At 43.5% G+C, this 12,587-nt stretch overlaps 1 protein-coding gene across 1 annotated transcript in view; it reads left to right on the top strand.

The window, feature by feature from the left end:
• Positions 1–12,587, top strand: part of HELB (DNA helicase B) — a 52,076-nt gene that overhangs the window by 28,928 nt on the left and 10,561 nt on the right. Inside the window, exons 8-11 of the mRNA XM_080659319.1 lie at positions 2,260–2,341; positions 2,952–3,011; positions 4,173–4,383; positions 6,832–6,975. Of these exons, the coding sequence (XP_080515445.1) occupies positions 2,260–2,341; positions 2,952–3,011; positions 4,173–4,383; positions 6,832–6,975 (497 nt within the window). The remainder of the gene's footprint in view (positions 1–2,259; positions 2,342–2,951; positions 3,012–4,172; positions 4,384–6,831; positions 6,976–12,587) is intronic.

Below are 12,587 nucleotides of genomic sequence, written 5' to 3'. Positions count from 1 at the left end.
ATGCTTGCCTTCACAGAGCTCGCACTGTAAGAAAGTTAGGTCAGGGATGAGAATTCAAAATTGCCACCAGCACAGATCTGAGGTGCTGCTTCTCAGAGTGGCCAGAGATACACCCGGTAGCAGACTGGGGACATGACTGAAGGGCTGGCGCTGTCATGAAGGTGGGACTGTTCTGGATTTCCCAGAGGAGCCAATGGCTGCCTAGGAGGTGGAGCTTTTGATGCTGACTGGCATAGAAACCGACCAGTCAGAACCTAATCTGGGTAAACTGCAAAGGCAGAACCTAAGGTGGGGGCTGAGGAGGGGTTTTAAGGGCCACAGCTGTTTGGTGTAAGGTGTAAGAAAGCGATTCAATTTTTTAATAACCGATTTGGCAGTATAGTGCATATGGCTAGCTATCAGTCCAGATATAAGGGTTATGTATTTTTGTCTGCCAAGAGCATCTCCTCCTGCTGAAAAAGGCTTTTCCCTCCCATTTAAGCAATCCTATCCTATATAATATATCTATACTACTAAAAGGGTAATATGCTAATTAGACGGGGTCGACCGGCCATCTTCCAGACATCCAGCTTCCTTCCGGACAAAGCCATGGTGGTGGGGGCCGAGGCAGAGGCAGTTAGGAGCAATCCGGCCAGCAGGGGAGAGCAGTTAGGGGCGAGATCAGGCCGGCAGGGGGTTAGGGGTGATCAGGCTGGCAGGGGAGGGCAGTTGGGGGCAAGATCAGGTCAGCGGGGGAGGGCCATTGGGGGTGACCAGACCAGTAGGGGAGGGCAGTTGGGGGTGACCAGGCCGGCAGGGGAGGGCCATTGGGGGCGACCAGGTTGGCAGGGGAGGGCAGTTGGGGGCATTAGGCAGGCAGGCAGGTGAGTGGTTAGGAACCAGTGGTTCTGGATTGCGCAAGGGCAATCGGACATCCCCCAAGGGGTCCCGAATTGGAGAGGGTGCAGGCCGGGCTGAGGGACACCCCTGCCCATGCATGAATTTTGTGCCCTGGGCCTCTGGTATATTAATATCGCTATTCACGTCTTGCTGATGAAAAGAAAATAGTATTCTAATGAGTCTCCTATCTGTCTACTCCAGGACTTCTGGGAGGATCAAATGAGATGAGGCATGGAAAAATGCTTCACAAACATTTGGTTAAACTGTAAAATGTTTGCACCTGGCAATAAAGCAAGTCTGTTTCCTGGGCTGAAGAAACTCCAAGGATGCTAGTCGCTAGGGAGAGGAAGCTGGGCATTGCCATGTGACATCATTACCCAGTACCCACAGCCACTGTTTCTGGGCTGAACTGGGCTGTGGGCTGCATTTTGCACCATGGGGTCTTGGCAGCATTGGCTGCGATTTAGTGAGGTGTCGCTCCAGGGTGGTGGTGGGCTTGTGTCCCACTTGGGGGAAGCTGAGTGTTGGTTTGTCAGCGCCAGGTCTGTGGTGCCGTTTATTTTTAAATGGCCAGTGCACATCATGGCAGCTCCTGTGTTGAGCGTCTGCCCTCTGGTGGTCAGTGCACATCATAGCTACTGGTCAGACGGATGGACACTTAGCCTTCTATATATATAGATTTTATGCTGGTATGTATTCACATAATATATGCCTCATATGAGTGTTATGAAGATGAAATTTAAATGTAATATGCAGAGCTGTTCTCAAATTTTAACACACTACCACTAGTACTACCAGAGCTTAAAACAGAAAGAAGTTCTTGCATTAGTAATTCTGTTCCATATTTTGTCCTCTTGTTCATATTTTACTTATTTATTTAAAATATGTTTTATTAATTTAAGAGAGAGGAGGGGAGAGGGAGAGACAGAAACATCAGTGATGAGAGAGAACCATCACTTGCCTGCCTCCCACATGCCCCCTCCTGGGGATCGAGCCCGCAGTGTTGGCATGTGCTGTGCCTGAGAATCAAACCGTGACTTCCTGGTTCATGGGTTGATGCTCAACCATGAGCCACACCGGCCGGGCCTCTTTTTCACGTTTTAAATTGAGCATTCACAAATCATCAATGAATATACAGTTATTTTAATACAAATTAGGAGCTGGCTTGTGGCTGACCTCTCTGTTGAGGACAGGGTGTCTGTCTCCATGCTTTTCTATTGCTCTGGCTGATGCAGGGAATGAGGTTGATGTTCCTCTGGTGAACTTGTATTCTGTTTGGCGAGATGTTTTCCTGCACCCTTAGCAGCAGTTCTGAATTCGTTTCTTCAGTGTTGTAATTTGGTGCTTTTCCATGTTAACTGTTTTCTCTTGAATTGTCAGATTTATATTCTGCTGTTAAAACTTTACTCAAAGAAAAGGACCTACAGTGTGCAGAAACATCACAATTTATTGCATTTAGAAGGTAAAACATTTGCAATATTTTAATGTCTTTAGCTTTTACATCTTCTTATTAATATAGATACTGTGTGAATGAGAGTTTTTTTTAATCCTCTCTGAGGATATGTTTTTATTGACTTTAGAGAGAGAGGAAGGGAGAGGGAGAAAGAGAGAAATCTTGATGTGAGAGAGAAACATTGATGTGTTGCCTCCCATACCTGCGCCCTGACTGGAGATCAAACTAGCAACCTAAGTATGTGCCCTGACCGGGAATCAAACCCTCGACCTTTTTGTGTATGGGAAGAAGCTCCACCCAACTGAGCCACACCAGCCAGGGCAGAAAGAGTTTCTTGTAGTTCATCACTGTTAATTCTCTCTTATTTTGAGGTATTCCTTTGTTAGACATGCAGAGGACATTTTCTAAGCAGGGCTCTTTCTACCAAATATTATGTTTGGAAATTCACAGGATCTCTGACTGGGGCAAAGGTTTATGTTAAGATCAAATTTACAAAATACTTTTTTCCTGGAGAAAGTCCTGGAGACTTATTAGAATCCAGTATGTCATATTGTTGGTAACAGAAACAAGCACAAAACAGATACCGTTCAGGTGACCCTTGCATTTTCATGTGTTTCAGGCAAGACTGTGATGTCATCAACGCCTGCTGTTGCAAGCACTACACAGGCCTCCTACACAAGTGAGCACCAAAGAGCGGAAACTTCGGGGGTGGTCCTTCCTTGATTCACTGTTCTTTTGTTTGTTTTGACATTGATCACTGTAGCCACATTTTTAAACATTGTTTTTTGTTTTGTTTTGTTTTTTTCATTTGTGAAGTAAGGTGGTTTCTTCAATTAAATATCATATATACCCTTAGGAATTGACTTTTTGGTAACCGATGTAGTAAAAAAAATGAGTCAAATTTTCCTTGTGGTTTCTAGGTTGGCAAACTCCAACTTCTCCAAGAGGAGCGTGGAGAATTCAGGAGAATTTTTCAAATTCTAATATGTGCGTAGTGTGTCCAAGAACTGTAGCAACAGGCTGCATGCAGAGAGCACCTTAGTGAACATCAATCCGAGAAATATGAGTGAAGAAAAGCCATGCTATTAACACAGGAAAAATGAACTCGTATCTATTACACTTATCAACACCTTCCATCTATTAAGTGCAGAAAACCCATAGATGTGTTAGTTGAGGGAATACACACACACAAAAAGCATGGTAGTAACCTACAAAAGGGTTAACAAGCATGAGCTTGGGGTCATGTACTCTGGGTTCCAGTGACTATGATCTTGGGCAGGTGATTTCCCCTCTCCAGCTATGTGAAAGAGGATACTTATACAGGATGTCCTCATAGAGTTGTAGTAAGGTTAAATGAAATAATATGCCTAAAGCACTTACTGCAGTAACTGGTATATTCCCAGCATTTATTCAATTTGCTGCTATTATTTTAATATGTTATAATTATTATCATAGAACTATGTATAAGTTCTGTAAGACATGAAATATGGTAGTGATAGGAGTAACTGCAGAGGAGAGGATGAATTTAAAAGGTAGAATCAGTAAGATATTTGATAACTTTTTGGATATAGAGAGAAAGAGAGACATCAGCATTTATGCCAAGATTTCTAACAAAAATTTGGCTGGGCAGTGGTCTTGAGTTTGAGGTGGTGCAGAAAGTGTAGGTAATCAGACCACACCTGTGGGAGTCTGATTTCTTGTTGAACTTTGGAGAGTAAAAGTGGAGTAAAGAAAGTATGGAAATTACTTTGGGCATCAGATTGGATCTGAGTAGGAGTTAATGCTTAAACCAAATGAAATTAAGGTTTTCCAAACTTAATATTGTCATTTTCTAACCCAGAGACCATAAGAATAGACTTATATTTGGAGTTGGCCATAAAATTTGTTGTACCAGGAATGCATATCTCACGGAGTTACTGCCTGAAAATAACTTCAACAGTCAGAAAAGTAATGAACTAGAAGATGGTATGCCTCCTGGTGTTGCTAAAAATAAGCATGACTTTGACAGTAGTATTCGACTCTGCAATGGAGAAATATTTTTCATAAGACAGGTAAGTGATAATAGAAAAATAGTACCTTTTTACCTGTTAGAGGCAGATTTTTTTTTTTATTGCTCTATGATTGAATCAGAATCCAGTCATATTAGAGTTGACATTTTTCTTCCATAATTTTTTGTAAGGGATTTTTGCATCCATGTTTGAAGAATATTGGTTTGTGGTTTTCTAGTAATGTCTTGTCTGATTTGGTGTTAGAGTGATGCTGGCTTTATACAATGAAGGCTTTCATATATCTATATCTATGTATCTATGTATCTATGTATCTATGTCTGTCTATCTATCTATCTATCTATCTATCTATCTATCTATCTATCTTATATAATAAAAGCCTACTATGCTAAGTGTCTGACCATTCATTCAACTGTTCGACCAGTTGCTATGATGCACACTGACCACCAGGGGGCAGACACTCAAACTGGTAGGTTAGCTTGCTTCTGGGGTCCAGCTAGTTGGGGACTGGGCGAGAATGGCTGGACACACCCTGGAGCTCTCCTGCGGTCCCTCCCCGGCCCTGATCGTGCACCAGTGGGCTCCCTTGGCCTGACCTGCGCCCTCTCGCTATCTGGGACCCCTCAGGGGATGTCCGCAGACTAGCGTGAGGGACCCCACTGATACACAAATCTGTGCACCAGGCCTCTAGTATATATATATTTTAATCCTTATGTGAGGACATACTTAGAGGAAGGGGGAAAGAGAGAGAGAGAGAGAGAGAGAAACATTGATGTGAGAGGAAAACTTTGATGGGTTGCCTTCTGAAGGTACCCCAACCAGGGATGGAACCCACAACCCAGGCATGTGCCCTGACCAGGAATCGAACCGGCAAACTTTCAGTGCACAGGATGATGCCAAACCAACTGAGCTACTCTGGCCGGGCTCTTATATTTTCTAGAAGACTCTGTGAAAAACATTTTTAATAAGTTTGAAGTGCTTGAGTAACAAAATCAAAGGACAGATGACATATTTTACAAAGCATAATTTCCTTGGTTGCTGCTTAAATATAGAAACTATAAAAGTAGTTACCTTGAATTTGTTCTCATTGTAGAAACACTCTCTTAAACTTATAAGCTTATTCTTTAAAAGTAGTTTTACAAAGAGTATATGCAGATTTATATAGTTAGTACAAAAAATGAAATGTATAGACTTCAAAATAAGACAACACATACTTTTCCAGAAAGGCAAATTTAGTTAAGTTTCAAGGACCAAAAATGTCCATTTTTGTTTATTAAAATATGTATATATACTAGAGGCCCGGTGCACGGGGGTGTGTGTCCCTCAGCCCAGCCTGCACCTTCTGTAATCTGGGACCCCTTGAGGGATGTCTGGCTGCCTGTTTAGGCCTGATCCACAGTTACTCCCAAACCAGCCATATTATCAGTGGTCAAATATCTTTAGGATCGGGCCTAAACGGGCAGTCGGACATCCCTCTCACAATCCAGGACTGCTGGCTCCCAACTGCTCGCCTGCCTGCCTTCCTGATGGCCCCTAACCACCTCTGCCTTCCAGCCTGATGACCCCCTAACCACTCCCCTGCCAGCCTGATTGATGCCTAACTGCTCCCCTGCCAGCCTGTTTGCCCCTAACTGTCCTCCCCTGCAGGCCTGGTCACCCCTAACTGCCCTCCCCTGCAGGCCTGGTCAGCCCTAACTGCCCTCCCTGCAGGCCTGATCACCCACAACTGCCCTCCCTTGCAGGCCTTGTACCTCCCAACTACCCTCCCTTGCTGGCCATCTTGAGGCGGCTATCTTGTGTCCAAATGGGGGCAGCTATCTTGTGTGTTGGAGTGATGGTCAATTTGCATATTACTCTTTTATTAGATAGGATTATTAGATAGGATAGAGGCCTGGTGCACGGGTGGGGGCCAGCTGGTTTGCCCTGAAGGGTGTCCCGGATCAGGGTGGGGGTTCCCTTGGGGTGTGGGGCGGCCTGGGCGAGGGGCCTGTGGTGGTTTGCAGGCTGGCCATGCCCCCCGGCGACCCAAGCAGAGGCCCTGGTATCTGGGATTTATTTATCTTCTATAATTGAAACATTGTAGCCTTGAGTGGAGGCCTGGTCCTGCCAGGGTGTGTGGAAAGCTTGGCTTCCTCCATTGCTGGGGAAACCCAAGCCTCCTGCTCGCTCCGTGGCCGCAGCCATCTTGGTTGGGTTAATTTGCATACTCGCTCCTGATTGGCTGGTGGGCGTGGCTTGTGGGTGTAGCAGAGTGATGGTTAATTTGTGTATTACTCTTTTATTAGATAGGAGATATATATAAAAATATATATATATATTCAGTTTGTGCTCAAGCATAGGTTTTAAGCCTTTTGAAATTCTTAACAATTATACTGAATACATATGCTATTTTACTCATAAGGTGTTTGCATATGATGTTCAATCCAACCATAGAATATCTTTGCAGTGTGCATATTTGAACACATACAAAATAGTTCTTTGTTTGGATGACAGGATATAACTGATGTAACTTGTGGAAAGAGAAGATATTTGACCCTTGATAATATGGCTGGTTTGGAAGTAACTGTGGATTTTAAGAAACTAATGAAATTTTGTCGCATAAGACATGCATGGGCAAGAACTATTCACACTTTTCAGGTAAGAATCAGATTTATGAAGCTGTTTAAATAGCTTGCCAAGCCATAGAATTCCTTGTATTATTTTGTTCCTAATTTTTATTGCTTTTATTTTTTTAAATTAGGAAACAATGTACAGAAGTACAGAAAATACTACACAAATACAAACTTTTACTCTTTTTTTCTTCAGAGTTGTCTTTCTTGAGGAGTTAAGACATGCTAGCTAAAACTCATCCTCAGGCCTTCCCTTCCCACCAGGGATAGAGGGTCGGGTGACGGGGGGATGGTGGGGGGTGGGATGTCCCTCAGCTAGCCTGTACCCTCTCCAATCTGGGATCCCTCTCACAATCCAGGACTGCTGGCTCCCAACTGCTCCCCTGCCTGCTTTCCTGATTGCCCCTAACCGCTTCTGCCTGCCAGCCTGATCACCCACTAACCACTCCCCTGCCAGCCTGATTGAAGCCTAACTGCTCCCCTGCTGGCCCGATTGCTCCAACTGCCCTCCCCTGCAGGCCTGATTCCCCACAACTACCCTTCCCTGCAGGCCTGTTCCCCCCCAAATGCCCTCCCCTGCAGGCCTGGTCCCTCCCAACTGCCCTCTCCTGCAGTCCTGGTCCCCCCCCCAACTGCCCTCCCCTGCCAGCCTGGTCGCCCCCAACTGTCCTCTCCTGCAGGCCTAGTCACTCCCAACTGCTCTCCCCTGCAGGCCTGGTCGCCCCCAACTGTCCTCCCCTGCAGGCCTGGTTCCCCCCAACTGTCCTCCCCCACAGGCCTGGTCACCCCCAACTGTCCTCCCCTGCAGGCCTGGTCCCTCCCAACCGCTCTTCCCTGCTGGCCTGATCGCCCACAACTGCCCACCCCCCTGCCGGCCATATTGTGGTGGCCATCTTGTGTCCACATGGGGGCAGCCATCTTTGACCATATGGGAGCGGCCATCTTGTGTGTTGGAGTGATGGTCAATTTGCATATTACCTCTTTATTATATAGGATATTTATCTTGATTGGTGAGTTTCTTGGCACCCTCTTAAATTTTATGTCCTAGGCAAGTGCCTCACTTCTCCTACCCTTATCCCATGCCTTCCTACTCCCGTCAGAAGTTGCTTCTGCTCTGAATTTGCCCATTCACACAAAAACAGTGTCATCAAGGTGTGCAAAATGGTATTCTAATGCTTATAGATTTCTGTGACTTGCTTATATTTTTATGTAATCAATTATTATTGGGGTGTAATTTGCATGCACATTGTAATTATAAAGTTGGATGAGTTTTGACAAATGTATCCTCTTTCTCCACCCTCGTGAGGCAACCACTTTAAAAGAAAAATGTTGCTATTGATTTCAGAGAGCAGATGCTAAAGGGAGGGAGAGATGGAAACTTCAGTGAGAGAGAAACATTGATTATCTGCCTCCTGCACAACCCCTACTGGAGATTGAGCCCACAACCCGGGCATGTGCCCTGAACCTCCTGGAGCATGCACCGATGCCCAACTAACGGAGCCATACAGGCTGAGGGAACTACTTTTTATTTGGGAATAATTTTAGATTTACAAAAGAGTTGGGAAGATAGCACAGAGAGTTCCCATATAACTCTTCACCCAGTCTAATCTTGAACTACATTGCAGTTAGTACAACTTACTTTTAAGCTCTACTTTAATGCTCTTAAATTCTCATAAGTTATTAGTGGCTCTGTTATTTATCTCATTGTTTTGAGCTCCCCTCTCTGAGGTTGGAATGTTGTTTTAACGATGAAATTTCATCAGCTTCCACTCTTATGCAGAAAAATTTAGGCCGGCCTATGTCCTCTACAGGTAGGCAGACATTAATTAGTGTAGGATTTTTATTTTTTAAGTGAATGGTGTCATATTTAACTCACCCCATCTCAGTTCCAAAAGGAATTTGAAATAGCTACAGAAATGCCCACAATTCAGCATGATATTTAAAAAAGATAAATAAGGGACATCAAGTGGAAAATAAAGGTAAGGATGGTGAAAGGATTCCTGCCAGGAGTAGGTTGGAATGCTTATACACACACCAACCTATTTGCTTGCTAATGCAGTAGATCCTGGGGCAGAAAGAAGGCACAGTGAAAAAAACTGGTGAAATCCAAACAAAGTATAGAGTTTAGTTAATAGCATTGCACCAACAATAATTTCTTTTTGACAAATACCAAAATTATTTAAGATGTTACCTTAAGGCAGATTTGGCCTTAAGTTCCCCCAAACAAGAAAGAAAGTCAGTTGACTGTTTCTATTGGATAAAAACAACAACCAGTTATGAAGATGTGCAGTAGTAGTATTTGTGGCTGTGAGATCCGGACGAATATCTTCCATGGTCTCTATACTTCTGAAAACTCATATCATTCAGTTCTAGGACATTTTTTAAATAATTTCATTAAGATCTCATGTCCCGAGTTTCCTCTGTTTTGTCTTTCTAAAACCTCAGTTATGTTGGACCTCCAGAAGTGCTTATCTCAGTTTCTTATCAATCTCTTTTATTTTCCATCTCGTTATCATTTTGCTTAAGAAGGTAAACTACCTATTATGTTAGAACAGTGGTTCTCAACCTTTTTAATGCTGTGACCCTTTAATACACAGTTCGTCATGTTGTGGTGACCCTCAACCATAAAATTGTTTTCGTTGCTACTTCATAACTGTAATTTTGCTACTGTTATGAATCGTAATGTAAATATCTGTGTTTTCCGATTGTCTTAGGTGACCCTTCTAGCGATTCTGAACCTGTGGGTCACGACCCACAGGTTGAGAACCGCTGCTTTAGAGCCTAAGACCATCGGAAAACACAGATATTTACATTACAATTCATTAACAGTAGCAAAATTACAGTTATGAAGTAGCAACAAAAATAATTTTATGGTTGGGGGGTCACCACAACATGAGGAACTGTATTAAAGGGTCGCGGCATTAAAAAGGTTGAGAACCACTGTGTTAGAAGGTGGTAGATGCTATGGAAAAGGGGTGGGGTACAGTTGTAATTTTATTTTATTATTATTATTTTATCCTCACCTGAGGACATGCGTAGAGGTAGAAAGGGAGGGAGGGAGAGAAGGAGGGAGGTAGGGGGGAGAAAGAGAAAGAAAGAAACATCAATGTGAGAGAGAAACTTTGATTAGTTGCCTTCCCTGTGTGCCCTGACCAGGGATTGAACCTGCAAACTGGGTATGAGCCCTGACCATGAATCGATCCAGCAATCATGTGATGCACTGGACAATGGTCCACCAACTGAGCCACTGTGGCTGGACTGCAGTTGTAATTTTAAATAGGTGGTCAGCATAGGCCTCATTGAGAAGGTGGCATTGGAGTATAGACTTGAAAGAGGTAAAGAAGTTAACCATATGGTATCTGAGAGAACATTCTAGGTAGAGGGAAGAGCCAAGGTCAAGGTCCTTAGGTGGGAGCCTGTCTGGCATATTTGAAGAATTGGAATAGCAAGGAGGCCAGTGTGAGTGTGACATGAGATGAGGTCAGAGAAGTATGAGGGGAAAGGGAGATAGAAGGATAGGTCACATCCTAGGGCCTTCTAGGACTATGCATTAGTCAGTAGAGTAGCCAAATCTGGCTCTCCACCTGTTTTTGTAAATAAAGTTTCATGGGGACAGTCACATTCATTTACATGTTGGCTGTGACTGCTTTTGCACTATACAGGAAGAGTTGAGTAGCTGCTGTAGAGACCATCTACAAAGCCTAAATATTTATTCTTTGACCCTTTACAGAAAAAGGGTTTTGGACCCAACTCTAAACTCCATATAGACTTTCAGATTCTAAGTCTATAAAATCATGAAGGTTTAAATATTAATGGTTTGTGTCAATTTATACAAGTTGTAAGTTTTAGAACAAATTTACAGAATAGATGTGTATATAATTAAAAATAAATATACAAAGCATGCCTCCCTAAGAAGTTAATAGTGTTAATAATTGAAATAAGATTTAAAGAAATGGACATGTGGCTTATAGCAGGTAATTGAAGAAAGTTAGGAGTCCTTGTCCTGCCTTCTGAGCCCACCTTTGGCAAGATGTTGTAATTTTTATCATCATTCATTCAGTGAGACACAGAATAAAGAACAGTGAGCAAAATAGAAGTGGTCCCGCCTTCATAGAGCTCACAGTCCACTGAGGAATATAGTTACGAAGGTACCTCCCAGGCTGATAAGAATACTGTGGTAGAGGAAGTATAGGGTGCTGGAAAGTATAGGGATGGGGCAGGAAGTGAGTCCAATGGAGTCCATGGACTGAATGCACTGGCAGAAACACAGAGCGGTTCCTTGTCAGGCTGGGGCTGCGAGGGCCGAGCCCCTTGCAGGAATTTCGTGCTTGGGGCCTCTAGTATGCTTATAAGTTCTTTGGTTAATCTCTTCCCCCCACCCCACCTTCACCCCTACCTCCCCCTTTCCTCTGAGATTCGACAGTCTGTTCCATGTTTCCTTATCTCTTGATCTATTTTGTTCATCAGTTTATTTTGTCATTAGATTCCACATGTAAGAGAGATGATGTGAGACTTATTTCACTTAGCATAATACTCTCCAGGTTCCTCCATGCTGTCTCAAAGGGAAGAGATCCTTCTTTTTGACTGCTGCATAGGATTCCATGGTGTAAATGTACCACAGCTTTTTTGTCCACTCATCTACTGATGGACACTTGGGCTGTTTCCAGATCTTAGCTATTGTAAATAGTGCTGTTCCGAACATAGGGGTGCATACATTTTTTCTGATTGGTGTTTCAGGCCTCTTAGGACATTGGTTGGCAAACTGCGGCTCGCGAGCCGCGGTTTGCCGCTCTATTGACTAATGAGTTTGCCGACCACTGACCTAGACTCTCGATTCCAATAATTACAGGCTGTTGTTGTTCCTTGTGATTAAGCCCCTATCCCAGTGGTCAGCAAACTCATTAGTCAACGGAGCGGCAAACTGCGGCTCGCGAGCTGCATGTGGCTCGCGAGCCGCAGTTTGCCGACCACTGTCTAAGGATATATTCCTAGAAGTGGGATCACTGAGTCAAATGGCAGTTCCATATTTAATTTTTTGAGGAAACTCCATACCGTTTTCCATAGTGGCTACACCGATCTGCATTCCCACCAGCAGTGTACTAGGGTTCCCTTTTCTCTACAACCTTGCCAGCACCTGGTTGCTGATTTGTTGATGGTAGCCATTCTGGCAGGTGTGAGGAGGTACCTCATTGTCGTTTTAATTTGCATCTCTCTGATGATCAGTGACTTTGAGGTTTTTTTTCATATGTTTCTTGGCCATCTGTATGTCCACTTTGGAGAGGTGTCTATTTAGGTCCTTTGCCCATTTTTTAATTGGATCGTTTGTCTTCCTTTTGTTAAGTTGTATGAACTCTTTATGTATTTTGGAAACTACATAAAGAGTATAAATAACCCTTTATCAGCTGTATCATTAGCAAATATGTTCTCCTATACAGTGGGATTCCTTACAAAATGAGAAGAGCCATTCATGGGTTTTAAGCAGAGTCTGATGTGATTGAATTTGCATTTTACAAGCATCACTGTAGCTGCCTTGAGGGCAGTGGAATGTAGCAAGTGTGATACAGGAACACTGATTATGAGGCTATGGAATTTTTCTCATGTTACTTAAATGGTGAGTAAGAACTCAGCTAAGTTTAGGTA

This window comes from Plecotus auritus, assembly GCF_963455305.1.
Source record: "Plecotus auritus genome assembly, chromosome: 3".
In the NCBI taxonomy this organism is placed as follows: Eukaryota; Metazoa; Chordata; class Mammalia; order Chiroptera; family Vespertilionidae; genus Plecotus; species Plecotus auritus.
This window is presented reverse-complemented; position numbering and strand designations above follow the sequence as displayed.